The 13,765-nt window shown below is 38.3% G+C and overlaps 2 protein-coding genes across 5 annotated transcripts in view; one reads left to right on the forward strand and one right to left on the reverse strand.

Moving 5' to 3' along the window:
• The window catches only part of ash1l (ash1 (absent, small, or homeotic)-like), a 125,521-nt gene that overhangs the window by 18,452 nt on the left and 93,304 nt on the right, over positions 1-13,765 (reverse strand). The window lies entirely within an intron of this gene.
• LOC308385198 (uncharacterized protein) lies at positions 1,658-9,991 on the forward strand. Of its 4 annotated transcripts, XR_013969470.1 has the most exons (5): positions 1,658-6,125; positions 7,074-7,442; positions 7,624-7,760; positions 7,847-8,069; positions 8,158-9,991. XR_013969470.1 is itself a non-coding variant. In XM_080864001.1 (3 exons), the coding sequence occupies exons 1-2, from the start codon at positions 1,815-1,817 to the stop codon at positions 5,801-5,803; spliced, it is 3,897 nt and encodes a 1,298-aa protein (XP_080720127.1). In that variant the 5' UTR covers positions 1,658-1,814; the 3' UTR covers positions 5,804-5,834; positions 6,107-6,122. The 4 variants fall into 4 exon arrangements, 3 of the variants coding, with proteins under 3 accessions (XP_080720127.1, XP_080720129.1, XP_080720128.1); XM_080864001.1 differs by lacking the exons at positions 7,074-7,442; positions 7,624-7,760; positions 7,847-8,069; positions 8,158-9,991 and having other exon boundaries at positions 1,658-5,702; positions 5,795-5,834; positions 6,107-6,122; XM_080864003.1 differs by lacking the exons at positions 7,074-7,442; positions 7,624-7,760; positions 7,847-8,069; positions 8,158-9,991 and having other exon boundaries at positions 1,658-5,411; positions 5,542-5,658; positions 5,746-5,831.

Consider the following 13,765-nt stretch of genomic DNA (forward strand, 5'->3'; position numbering starts at 1 on the left):
TGGTCCAAGAAAAACTACCACAGAGAAGGGAAAATCAGAAAAAGAAAGAAAGACAGATGTACGCTTTTGATGAAAGCTTTAAGGCAAAGAAAAAAGATTCTAGCAGAAAGTCTCATGATCCTGATCACAGACAGAAGAAGAGTGTGTACAAAAATAATCTGTGTAAACTCAATGCTACATATAGAGAGAAACAGAGAGAACATTTTAGAAAAATCTATAGAGATAGTGCTAAAATTAGAGAGAGAAAAAGAGAACGTGTCATAAGGATGTATAAAGAAGATTCTTCATTCAGAGAAAAGCAGAAGGAACGTATAACAAGAACATATAGAGAATCTCCCATTTTTCGAGAAAAGCAGAAGGAACGTATGAGAAAAACATATAAAGAATCTTATAGACAATCTCCTATATTCAAAGAACAGCAGAAGGAGCGTATAAGAAGAACATACAGAGAATCTCCCGTGTTCCGAGAAAAGCACAAAGAGCGTATAAGAACAATATACAGAACTTGTGCCGAATTCAGAGAGAAACATAAAGCTTACATGAGGTCATATGTTTCTAACCTATATAAAGAAAGTGTAGAATTTAGACAGAAAAAAAAATGTTACATCACTAAACGTTATGGAGAAGAGAGACAATTTCAGCAGCAACACAAGGACAATATGAGAGAACGAATGAGAGTAAAATATTGGAACGGTTTTTCTTTTAGACAGATGCATAATATCAGATGTGCAATGAAAATAAAAAGAAAATATCGTCAGATGCATCGACCAGCTGACAGTTTACAGTGTCATCCAGAGAACACTTTAATGAATGAGGCCATATCTCGTTTCAGATCCAACATTAAGTCAGCACCATCTTATGTTTGTACTGTTTGTCTAAAAGCTTCTTTTCCTAATCAGGTGAAAATCTGCAAAAGAGAAAATTACTCAAAACACCAAATTGTAGCTCAGCAGTGTCTAACTGGTAAATTTGTTCATGTGTGTGATGAAGCATGTCATGATCACTGCAGCTTTCCTGTTGAGAGAAAAAAGGAGTATATCTGTCACACGTGTCACAGTTCCCTCAAAAGTGGACGCATGCCAAGACTTGCTGCTGTCAACGGTTTAGAACTGCAGGATATTCCAGCTGAACTGTGCGATCTCAACATTCTGGAGAGACATCTGATTGCCAAATGCATACCATTTGCTAAGATTATTCCACTTCCAAAGGGCAGACAGAGACTCATACGTGGTAATGTGGTGTGTGTACCATCTGAAGTCCAACAAACAGTTGACAGTTTACCGAGGATCAGAAGCCAATCACAGATCATGAGGATAAAGCTGAAAAGACGACTGTGCTACAAAGGCCATCAGCTGTTCCAGACTGTCACCTGGTCTAAACTCATTCAAGCCCTGCGTAAACTCAAACAAATTCATCCACAGTACACAGATATTATTATCAGAGATGATGCATTGCTTTGTGATCCAACGTTACCTGATGATGACAGCAGTGATGAAGCCAGCATGGGAAGTGATGATTATGATGAAGCAGATTTAATGGAAATTGACAACTATGAAAAAGATGCCCTTTTGTGCGAAAGTGAGTCTGAAAGTGAACAAGCTATTAATATGCAATCCTGTGATGAACAACCAGAGGAACAAAATCCAGATGAACCAGAAAGTGATTTGAACAATGGAGGTTTTGCTCTAGAAAGTTGTCTGCAGCCTGTTGACATTTCAGAAGAGATTCTCTGTTTCACTGATAACACATATTGTGTGGCTCCTGCAGAAAGAAACAATCCTGTTAGCTTCTTCAGAACTCCTCATTTGGAAGCCATGGCATTTCCTGTGCAGTTTCCTACCGGTCAGAATACACTGGATGAAAAGAGACTTCTTAAACTCACACCAAGTGCTTACTTCAAGTCAAGGCTTTTCAACATTGATGCAAGATTTGCTAAAGACACAAATTACCTGTTTTTCTCACAGTTTGTCACTGAAATACATTTGGCTAATTCCAGCATGACAATACAGCTAAGGAAAGGTAAAACTATGACCAAAGATGGACGCAAAATCACATCAGGAATGTTACAAAGTAAGACAGAAGTAGAGAAGCTGGTAAGAAATAAAGATGCAATCAGATTTATGCAGCCACTCAGAGGAACTCCAGCTTACTGGCAGAAAACTACCAAAGATTTATTCAGTATGATTCGTCAAATAGGAACACCTCAGTTCTTTGTCACTTTCTCTGCTGCTGAGATGAGATGGCCTGAAGTGATTCAAGCAATAAAGAGACAGCAAGGTGAAGAGGTTGATTTTGAAGCCCTGGACTGGTCAGAAAAGTGTGAAATTCTAAGATCAAATCCAGTAACCACCATGCGGATGTTTGATAAGCGTGTTGAGGCTTTGTTCAGAGATTTGCTTTTTTCTCCTGCACAGCCCCTTGGTGAGATCATTGATTACTTTTACAGAGTTGAGTTCCAGCACAGAGGTAGTCCGCATATACACATGTTGCTGTGGATTCGAGAAAAGGTAGAAGCAGATGTGGATGATGACCAAACTGTCTGTGACTTTGTGGACAGATACATCTCAGCTCAACTCCCTGATCCAGAAAAACAACCTGAACTGCACAAAAAAGTCTCTGAACTACAAAAGCACAGCAAGAACCACACAAAGACATGCTTTAAGAGTGTGAACTCTGGTTGTAGATTTGGGTTTCCAAAACCACCATCCACAAGAACAATGATTGTGAGACAGGATGAGGATTCAGACACTGAAGCTGCAAAAGCCAAACTCAGACCTTTGTTGAACCTGCTGAAGGAACCTGAAGCTGCTTCCCTCACCATAGAGCAGATTCTGTCACGATGCAACTTGACAATGAATGAGTATGAACAATGCCTCCAGAACATAAACAAGAAAACAGCTCTGATTCTGAAACGTGACCCAAAGGACTGTTGGATCAACAATTACAACCCAGATCTGCTTGAAGCCTGGAACTCTAATTTAGATGTCTCATTCATTTTGAATGCCTATTCATGTGTAGAATACCTCTGTAAATATATAACAAAGAAAGAATCTGGCCTCTCTGAATACCTGAAGACAGTTATCGATAACTCTGATAAGAACACCGTCAATGAATGTGATGAAATGAGAGCTGTGATGCAGGCTTACTCAAAAAAGAGAGAGATCAGCGCACAGGAGTGTGTGACTCGAGTCTGTGGCCTAAAAATGAAAAAATGTTCCCGCAGTGTTGTATTTGTACCAACAGATGATAACCCAGTAAAAATGAGTCGGCCCATGAGCTTCCTGGAAAGCACAACACACGACAGTTGTAATATTTGGATGACAAGTTTGAGTGATAAATACAAATGCAGACCTGAGACCCCAGAATATGAGGAAATGTCGCTGGCTGATTTTGCTGCCCTGTGCCGGTTGGTGAGTGGTCCAAATGAAGGAAAAGATGTGCTTCCTCTTCTAAACCAGCTTGGATTTGTACAAAGGCGAAAGAATGATAAACCAGCTATAATCAGGTATTACCACTGTTCACAGGAAAAAGATCCTGAGCAATATTATGGTCGACTGTTGAGACTTTACCTTCCACACAGATCAGAGCAGGAACTGAAACCACAATGTTTCCAAACCTATCAGTCCTTCTACAACTCGGGTTTTGTGCGACTTCCATGTTCAGACCACAGTGAGTCTGTGAAACGGATTGTGAAAAGAAATAAAGACAAGTATGAGAAGAACTCTGAGGATATTGAGAGTGCACTGGAAGAGTTTGAACAAAATAGGGATGTTGTGATCGATGAATGGTGTAATCTTGCTCCTGAATCTGAAGTTGTGAGGCTGCAATGTGATGAGAATCTTCCTGAGAGACATTCTGATGATGAGAACGAACAGGAGAATGTCCCTGACTACAGTCGTCAGTCTGATGCTGTAACAAAGATCAGAGCCATCAGAGAACAACCTGCAGTCGATCCAGCCGTGGTACGTGTAATGTATCAGAATCTGAACCAGAAGCAGGCCTGCGTGTTCTATGCCATAAGAGACTGGTGTATTCAGCGAGTTTGTGGTTTGAACCCAGATCCATTTTTCTTCTATATCAACGGTGGTGCAGGAACTGGAAAGTCACATCTGATTAAATGTATTCACTCTGAAGCATCAAAGATCCTGAGCAGACTGCCTGCTAATGCAGAAGAAGCTGACATATCAAATCCAACTGTTTTACTTACTTCATTTACCGGGACAGCAGCTTTTTCTATCAATGGCTCTACATTACATTCTCTACTGAAACTACCCAGGAGTCTGAAACCACCCATTCAAGGACTTGGTAACCAACTGGATGAAGTCAGATCTGAGCTGATGAATGCAGAAATTATTGTTATTGATGAGATTTCAATGGTTTCAAAACCCCTTTTTGCCTATGTGGATGCAAGACTGAAACAAATCAAAGGCACTCAGAGACCTTTTGGTGGAATGTCAGTTTTAGCTGTTGGAGATTTTTACCAGCTGCCACCAGTGCGACAGTCTAAACCTCTCTGCGTTTACGATCCAGAACAGATTGACCTATGGCAGGAACATTTTCAGATGATCACTCTAACCGAGATCATGCGTCAGAAAGATGATGTGGCCTTTGCAGAGATGCTGAACAGGATTAGAGTGAAAGAAAAGACGGATGAGCTTTCTCAGTGCGACAGAGATTTGTTGTCACAGGCTGTGACTGCACCAGAAGAATGTCCAACTGAGGTCTTACACATTTATGCCACCAACAAGAATGTGGAATCCCATAACACAGATACCCTGAAGAAGCTTCATTCAAACATCATAATCATCACTGCAGACGATTTCCAGAAGGATAAACGTACAGGCAGAATGGAACGAAGAGACAAACCATTTACAGGTGGGAGAAATGATTTACCTGACACTCTGAATGTTGCTGAAGGAGCTCGAGTCATGCTGACCAGAAACTTGGACACACTAAACGGTTTAGTCAACGGTGCTTTTGGTATACTGGTAAAGGTGGTGAGATCTGAAAATGATGGACACATAATCAAACTGGGGCTCAGAATGGACAACCGGCAGCCTATGAGACACAACCGCAGTGCTAATGCAGCATCTGATGATCTGGTTTACATTGAGAGAGCAGAGGAGAGTCTGAAGTTTAAAGGAGCGGTACGCAGACAGTTTCCTGTAAAGCTAGCATTCGCTTGCACAATTCACAAAACTCAGGGTCTTACAACACAGGCAGCTGTAGTTTCAATGAAGAACATTTTTGAACCAGGTATGGCTTATGTTGCTCTCAGCAGGGTGACGTCTCTCAGTGGACTCTATTTGCAGGACTTGGATGAGAAAAAGATTTACTCCAATCCCGAGGTAACTGCAGCACTCCAAACCATGAGACAAGCCAGCGTTGAGGAAATGATGCCTCTTCTTCAGGTCAGAGAAACAGCCAGCAGACTTGACACTCTTACACTGATCCATCACAATACGGAGGGTTTGCCATCTCACATCAGTGACATCAAGAGTCATCATGAAATGTGTTTAGCAGATGTTTTGTGTCTCACAGAGTCTCACCTCCAAGGCTCCTTTGTTGCAGACAGTCTTCATTTGGACGGCTACACCATGTTCAAACGCAACAGACATGTGTCCTACACAAACTTTCCTCACATGGCCAGCAGAAGTGGTGGGGGAGTTGTTGTGTATTTGAGGAATCATTTTCAGGTTCAGGTAAAACAGTATGTGCATAATGTCACTGATCTTGAGTTTTTAGTGTTGAAGGTTCAGGCTCCATTCCCTGCACTCATTGCTGTTGTGTACAGACCCCCTGACTACAGTTTGACACCATTCATGCAAAACCTGGTAAGTCTTTTAGATTCCCTTGAAATAATGGACTGTCACCCAATCATTGTGTGTGGAGATTTTAATGAGAACCAGTTGCAGAGTGGAAGAAAACAGATTCTGGAGCAGTTTCAGTCGAGAGGGTATTCACAGCTGATCACTTCTGCCACTACAGACAAGAACACCCTGCTTGACCTCATTTTTATTTCTCAGCCAGATCAATGTCTCCATTCCGGTGTTCTGAGATCATACTACAGTTACCACAACCCTGTGTTTTGTGTCCTGTCCTCGAGCCAATCATGAAGTCGTCTGGTGAGTTTTGAAACAATTACAGATCATGTTTGTTACAGAGTTTACTGATTGTAGAGTATGAAAAATATTTTTCATTGGAAAAAATTGTCTTCCCTACTCTGTCTGTAAGAAGACCCTTTCTTATTGCAATGTTATTAATCATGTCACCAAATCATGGCTGTACTTCATGCAGAGCCGGGAGATCTGCTTTCTGTTATCATGCACCTCAGATCTGAAATATACTGCATTAAACGGACATAATTTATTTTTTATTCTCATGTTTTAAATGACTAAATCTACTTATACATTTTTTCATGGATGTTAATTGTCATCTCCTTTTTTGATACTTTTTTTACTCTGACGTATGTATCTCAACAAACGAGATCTTCCCCTCCAAGATGCTTTCAAATATGAAATAGTAAATAAATAAATCACAGATAAATGCAGGTATTTATTATGGGTCACATGAATAAATACAGACAATTATATTTTCTTGATTATAGTAAATTTTGTAGAATCAAATGTTTTTTGGATGAATGAGGTTTTGCTTATCATGTTTTACAGGTAAAAAATGTTAAAAGTTTTAAACTATCTTTAGGCTACCAGAGATGTCTATAATTATACATTATGTAGAGAAAAACATTTTCACAGCTTACAGAATTTGTATAAAAACTGATTTAGAAGTACATGGAAAGTTTCTGCATCAATTTTCTGACTTGGCTTTTATCCGGGTGGGTTTGGGTTTGGGTGGATAAAGGCCAAGTCAGAATTCTCTGAGCAGCTGGAAAAAGCTGCTAATAAACAAAGACATCAGAAAGCGGGGGCTTTAGGTGTAGCCCCCGCTTTCTGACGCACTAATTAGATTTAGTAACTGACACCCCATACCAGCATTATATAGACACTTGGGGGCTGAGATGGGTGGGTGGGGAGGGGGGGTGGGTGGTGTTAAAAGCACTTTATGTTTTGTAGATGTATTTTTTTCAGACAGGGCACACACAGTCCTGTTTCCTTTGTGGGAAAACCTTCAAACTTCACCATCCTCAGCTGAAACAACAACATCTTAACACCATCTTCATGAACTGCTAAGCCAAACCTGATCCATCAGTGCTGGACTGCACAGATAACTACATGCCACACAGAGACTGCTGTTTTATGAACTGCCATACCAGTATGTCTTCAATGGAGAAGATGACACACCCATCACCTGACCTCCTGCCTGATCTGGAGACCATCATGATGCTGCCACACTACACACCTCTGAGACCATGAATGATGACTCCTACTGAGGAAACTGTATTTCCTGTCAGAGATGCTCAGTGATCCTCAGAGCAGAGAGCGGTATGATTCTTTATCTTTGATAAAAAATGTCAGTGTTTTTAATTCAATTAATTAATTAAAATCCTGTTTAGTGCATAAATAATTCCACACTCAAATGATTATACTTGTTGACACTTTTTGAGTTTTAATTCACATTATGGATTACAAATCTATGCTTTTTCTACTCTGTCTCTCTGTGCAGGTATTGCTGTCTTCTGAGTTCTTCAGTGTCCCAACTGAGACATTCAAACCTCATTGCAGAGCTCATGTCTTTCCTCACCATCATGTGAGTGTGAGATTGCTCTGGATTCTGGTTATGTGGCCTGCAGCACCTATAAGGTATTTCAACATTGTTCATTGCATAACTTATTTGTAGTTTTTAGGCCTTAACACAAATAAAATGTTCCTTTTTCTGTATTTTTTAGAACAAGCTCGTCCAGTGTGCCTGCATTCCAGCTTCTTAGACTCTACTCAAGTGGACAGAGTATCAGTGTTTGGCCACTCTTACAGACACCGACTTCTGTCAACTCACTGCTACTGATCAGGCACCTGACTCCAGGAAGACAGAGGGCTGCAAGCCTGTCATCGTTTCCAGTGTGGCTTTGTATTCTTGGGGTAGCATCAGATTTTTCCCACAAATATTCAAAGGTAACACTTATTTTAAGCGTAGTTATTAAGTCAAAAGTCTTCCCTTGTGTTAATTTTATTTTTTTTATTTGTTTTTGTTTTCTTTTAGATTTATGTGCAGTGATCGGATGTGGTGGAGCTTTGTTAACTGTGTGGAAAACATCTGTTTGTGATGATATTTACAATGAGGCTTTAAGGTGACAGTTTCCATGTAATTTCAATCCTTTTACTAAGCAAAAACATGTTTGCAATTAACATATTTTTTTTAAGTTTTGTCTTCTGGATTTCTGGTTAACATTCCTCTGTGACAGCAAATACTAAACTGGTCCAAGTACCCAGCATATCATTGGTCAAAGGCAAAAAGGACCACATGTCACACTAGCAATGAATTATTGACTGTGTTTGTGTCATCAGATTTAACTAACAATATCAGACATATGAAACTGAACTCTGGATTAATGTGCAGATTTTTTTTGTGTTTTTTTTTTATTGTTGAATAATTATTTTGTAGAACAAACCCAATCTATTTACCCAAACAATGTAACTTGTTTGGGTAAATAGTGGATTAATATATCTAAGTCTATAAGTATAGCAAGCTGAATTCATACAGACACACAGCTCTAAATCCTGGATTGTAGGATGTACAAAAATGATCATGTGATTATTATGGACATTTAAATAACTATATCTATTGAACCATTACATGTATTCTTTTTAGAAATTACACAATCTCAAAATGTGAAAAAAGAAAGTGTTTAAGAGAATAAATAATGTGTGTTTGTATGAATCCTGCCTTAGTATGGGGTGTCAGTAACTACATTAGTATAGAGTAGGTCTAACAGTGGTTTTCCACATCTGCTCTAATACAGCAGTCCCCAACCTTTTTTGCGCCACGGACCGGTTTATGCCCGACAATATTTTCATGGACCGGCCTTTAAGGTGTCGCGGATAAATATAACAAAATAAAACTAGTACCGGTACTGAAAAAAAGAAAATTTATTCATAACACACATGAAAAGACCCAGGAAAACCGAGTAAACGATAAAAACGATAACAAAATAACGCTGAAAACCGATAAAAACCCTGAAAACTATACATTTCACACCTGAGCCTCATCTCTCGCGGCCCGGTACCAAACGACTCACGGACCGGTACCGGTCCGAGGCCCGGGGGTTGGGGACCGCTGCTGTAATATATATAGATAATGGGTCAGACATATAAAGTCATTTTGAAAAGTTCATAAAGGTCATTTATATGTGTTCCTCTTTATCATTTTATATCAGGTCAAACAGCTGACTTGAGTTTTGATCAGAGTAGAACCATAACATTCATGCTAATGGTTCTACTGTTTACAGTTACTTTATGATGGATTTCACCCTGGTCACAGCACTATGTGAAAAGCTGTTAGAGGTAAAGTTAAGCCAATTAATACCTCATCATAAGTCACTCTCTAACGCAAAGCAGTGATTATTTTTCACTGTAATTTATTCCACAACGATGTTCTTTATTTGATCCTTGTTTCTTTAAATATGCAAATCGATTGTTCAGCTGTGTGACTCTCCACACCTCAAATATATCACAATGTGGACTTCATTTTGACAGTATTTTGTAGATTGGTACCATATTTATCATCAAATCAGGAAACTGTAAACTAATTGAAAAAATTAAGCTTATGAAAATTTTAATGTGGCATAGGAACATGTTGTTTATCCTTGCCAAATGGTATTTACACAAAACTCCAGCAAATCAGAGGATATATTTTTGTCTCTCACTTGCTATATATGTGTATATTTTTGCAGTTAATAGCCTATCATGTGTCTGCGCATCTTAGGGCCATAAACATAAACATGGCAAACAAGGATATGTTCACAATTCCAACAGATGCTTCAATTGTTTGTATAGATTTTAGATCAATTTGATTTGCATTTTCTATTAATATTTTTCTGTTTGTCCCAAATGGTATTTTTTATTTCTTTATGCCATTATTGTAATCATTGGAAACAACTGAGTAAATATTTTGTATCATATGTTTCTAAAAATATTTGAATGTTCTACTTTTCTACTACTGGTTTTCTACTTTCTAAACTTTCTGCCACTTTTTGGCATTTCAATAACATTATTTTTGGGTGTTTTAATCTCTGACCGCAGCATCTTGTGCATTTATTACCTAAATGTTGTTTGTGTGGGTCTTGCCTTTGTTATGTTTTTTTGCCATTTTTAGATTTCACCAGCTGTGCAAACTCGCAATTTTACCTTGGTTTTGTTCCACATTAGTTTATCTGCCGGCACATTTTCTTCCTTTTCTAATGTTTTTGGTAATTTTTCACAGTTAAACAAGTAACTTTGAGGTTACTTCAGCATTTTCAGCTGTTATCTGTTGACAGTTTTGCCTAATTATTACATTTCTGCAAATTTCTAGCAGTTCTGATAAGTTGTAATATTTCTGCCAAGTTTTTAATTTTCTACTAAATTATATTATTTCTGCTAGGTTACACTACTTTTGTTTGTTATGTTATGTTAAGTTATGTTATTCTAAATTATTGCATTTCTGCTAAGTTATTACATTTTTCTTAACTTGATATTGTTCTGCAAAGTTATTAAAATTTCAGCAACTTTTTAAACACTGACTTTGATTTCTTCAGCTTCTTCAGCTATTTTCAACTATTTTCAGCAGACAGCTTCAGCTTTACCGTTTCCTCTAAGTGATTGCAGTTCTGCTAAGTTATTACATTTTAGCAAAGTTCTTTTGCTTCTGCAAAGTTTTTACAATTTCTGCAACTTTTCAGCTTTTTCAGCTACTTTTTGCATACAGCTTCAGCTTTAAGCATCCACACTGCATTTTCGCAGGAAATGCAAATTTTTCTAGTTGTGTGGATGCTTTAAGCATCCACACTATTGAGTTCCTGTTTCTCTTTATTCTTTATTATTATTCTAGTTGCTTCCGTACACTTTTTGGCACTTAACTACTTCCACAATTTTCAGCCGATTTTCACCGTTCAAATTTTAAACTATTCTGCTATTTCTGCTAATTTACGCTATGATTTTTGCTATTTTTAACTATTAGACTTTTTAAAATATTAAGCTTTTTTCCTTTAATTTGTCCCATTGAAATGAATGGGAAACTTCAGCAATTCTGCTAAAATTTGCTTGTTTTTGAAACTTAACTACTTCCTCATACTTTCACCTAGAACAACCATTCAAATTTTAAAATGTTCACAAATTATTGGGCTATTCAGGTATGATTCAGCTTTTTCAAATGTTTTACTGTTTTACTTTTATGCCTCTTAAAGTTTTGAGTTGCAAAATTGTGATTTTTCACAAAATACATGCGTTGTTATGGTTGCTATGCTCTTGGCTTCCAGTGTGACACTGAAGCTTTTGCAGTCTTCTCTTCATGTCCGAACAACTGTTTGCTACTTGCTCAATTTTCACTCAACTTCCACAAATTATATATCAAAACGTAGGTATTTTTGCTGGCTTTTAGAAAATGTCACTATCATTGTTGTGGGATTTATAGAATTTTTGCAAATCTCCTCAGACTAACACAATGTCAGAAAACTCTCCATATAAAGTGAATGGAGAGCTTGTTCAAAATCATCGCTGCATTTCTGTAATGAGAGGCATATTCGAATCGTCATATCTCCTTAACGAAGCAAAGTTAAGACATGAGGCTTGTCCCCGTATATCTTCAGACACTCCTGACGCTCACAATTCAAGAATTTCTTTCTCACCTATTACCGTTCTGAAATGAGTTGGACTTGTTTGAGGGTAGGAAATTTGTCCTTCGCTCAGATTTCTTCAGATTTCAAACTGTGGAAATGAACCACTTTTTTCTCTCGTCATAACTTTTTGTTGGATTTCCACAGAGACCTGAAAATTTCTATGACTGTTCACCAAAGCCTGCTGTCTCTTACGGTGAAAGAATGATATCGATACTCCAAATAGATTTAGAGTTAGAAAGCGTTGTTTGAGGGCAAGTCAAGGCAGTTTTTGCTTCGCTCTGCTCAGTTATGGTGCATTAGAAGTCTAATATCTTTAATAATTCATATTTTAATGATAAATTGTTAACACTGGAAGATTCCCCCATCTCTTCTGAACAAAACGGTGTAAGAATGACCGCTCTAGCCCCTACGGTTAGGAAATTATGGTCATTTGTTTGAGGGGAGTCCTCACTATGAGAAATAGGCTGCAATAATCCTGTGCCTCTCTGTCCTGCGTGTGTAAAAAGATGCACCTGTTTTGGCGGGAAAACGTAAACAGCCACTCTGATTGGTGGATTTAAATTCGGCAGCTCTCTCCCTCTGTGTGTGTGTGTGTGTGTGTGTGTGTGTGTGTGTGTGTGTGTGTGTGTGTGTGTGTTTAGTGGGAGAGAGAGGACCCTGCCCTTATTTGGCAGCATGTCATTGTAGGATTTAAATTGAATATAGTTAGACTGGTTGACTGGATTAGAGCCTGTGTTTGTGTGTCCCTCTGTGCATTTCTGTTTCAATATGCCTCCATATTTGTAATTTTGTAAGTTATTACTATTCTGCTAAATGATACTATTTCTGCTTTTCATAAGATTTGTGCCTAATATAGTATTTCTGCTAAATTATAGTATTTATTATTTTTATAGGATTTGTGCCAAACATAGTATTTCTGCTAAATTATAGTATTTCTGCTTTTTATACTATTTGTGCCTAATATAGTATTTCTGCTTTTTATAGGATTTGTGCCTAATATAGTATTTCTGCTTTTTATAGGATTTGTACCTAATATAGTATTTCTGCTTTTTATAGGATTTGTGCTTAATATAGTATTTCTGCTAAATTATAGTATTTCTGTTTTTTATACTATTTGTGCTAAAACATAGTATTTCTACTAAATGTAGTATTTATGCTTAATCATAGTATTTCTATATATTTCTGCCAGGTCCCCAGGCAGCCAATCCTCTGTGAGGACTTAGACATTCAAATTTTCAAATCAGGGCCTGCACGGTTTCCCAGCCAATCATATATGTGTCCTGAGGCATTCAAATTTGCATATTGGGGCCTTCATGGCTTCTAAGCCAGCCAATCATATCTGAGGGCTGAGGAATTCAAATCCACAAATCAGGGCCTGCACAGCTTCCCAGCCAGCCAATCATGTATGTGGGCTCCAGGTATTCAAATTTGCATATTGGGGAATTCGTGGCTTCTAAGTCAACAAGTCATCCATGTCATATATCTCTAAAAATTCATATTTTAATGATAAATTGTCAACACTTGAAGATTCCCCCATCTCTTCTGAACAAAACGGTGTAAGAATGACCGCTCTAGCCCCTATGGTTAGGAAATTATGGTCATTTGTTTGAGGGGAATCCTCACTATGTGAAATAAACTGAAAGAAGCAGGTCTATGTCTCTGTGCTGCGTGTGTAAAAAGATGCACCTGTTTTGGCGGGAAAACGTAAACAGCCTCTCTGATTGGTGGATTCAAATTCAGCAGCTCCCAGGCTGACCTAGAAACTTAGTCCTCTCTCCCTGTGTGTGTGTGTGTGTGTGTGTGTGTGTGTGTGTGTGTGTGTGTGTGTGTGTGTGTGTGTGTGTGTGTGTTTAGTGGGAGAGAGAGGACCCTGCCCTTATTTGGCAGCATGTCATTGTAGGATTTAAATTGAACATAGTTAGACTGGTTGACTGGATTAGAGCCTGTGTTTGTGTGTCCCTCTGTGCATTTCTGTTTCAATATGCCTCCATATTT

Source organism: Rhamphochromis sp. 'chilingali', assembly GCF_963969265.1.
Source record: "Rhamphochromis sp. 'chilingali' genome assembly, chromosome: 17".
Classification (NCBI taxonomy): Eukaryota; Metazoa; Chordata; class Actinopteri; order Cichliformes; family Cichlidae; genus Rhamphochromis; species Rhamphochromis sp. 'chilingali'.

Bases quoted from the DNA above. Each gene is read 5' to 3' on its own strand.
- LOC308385198 (XM_080864001.1), top strand. From the start codon at position 1,815: ATGGCATTTCCTGTGCAGTTTCCTACCGGTCAGAATACACTGGATGAA.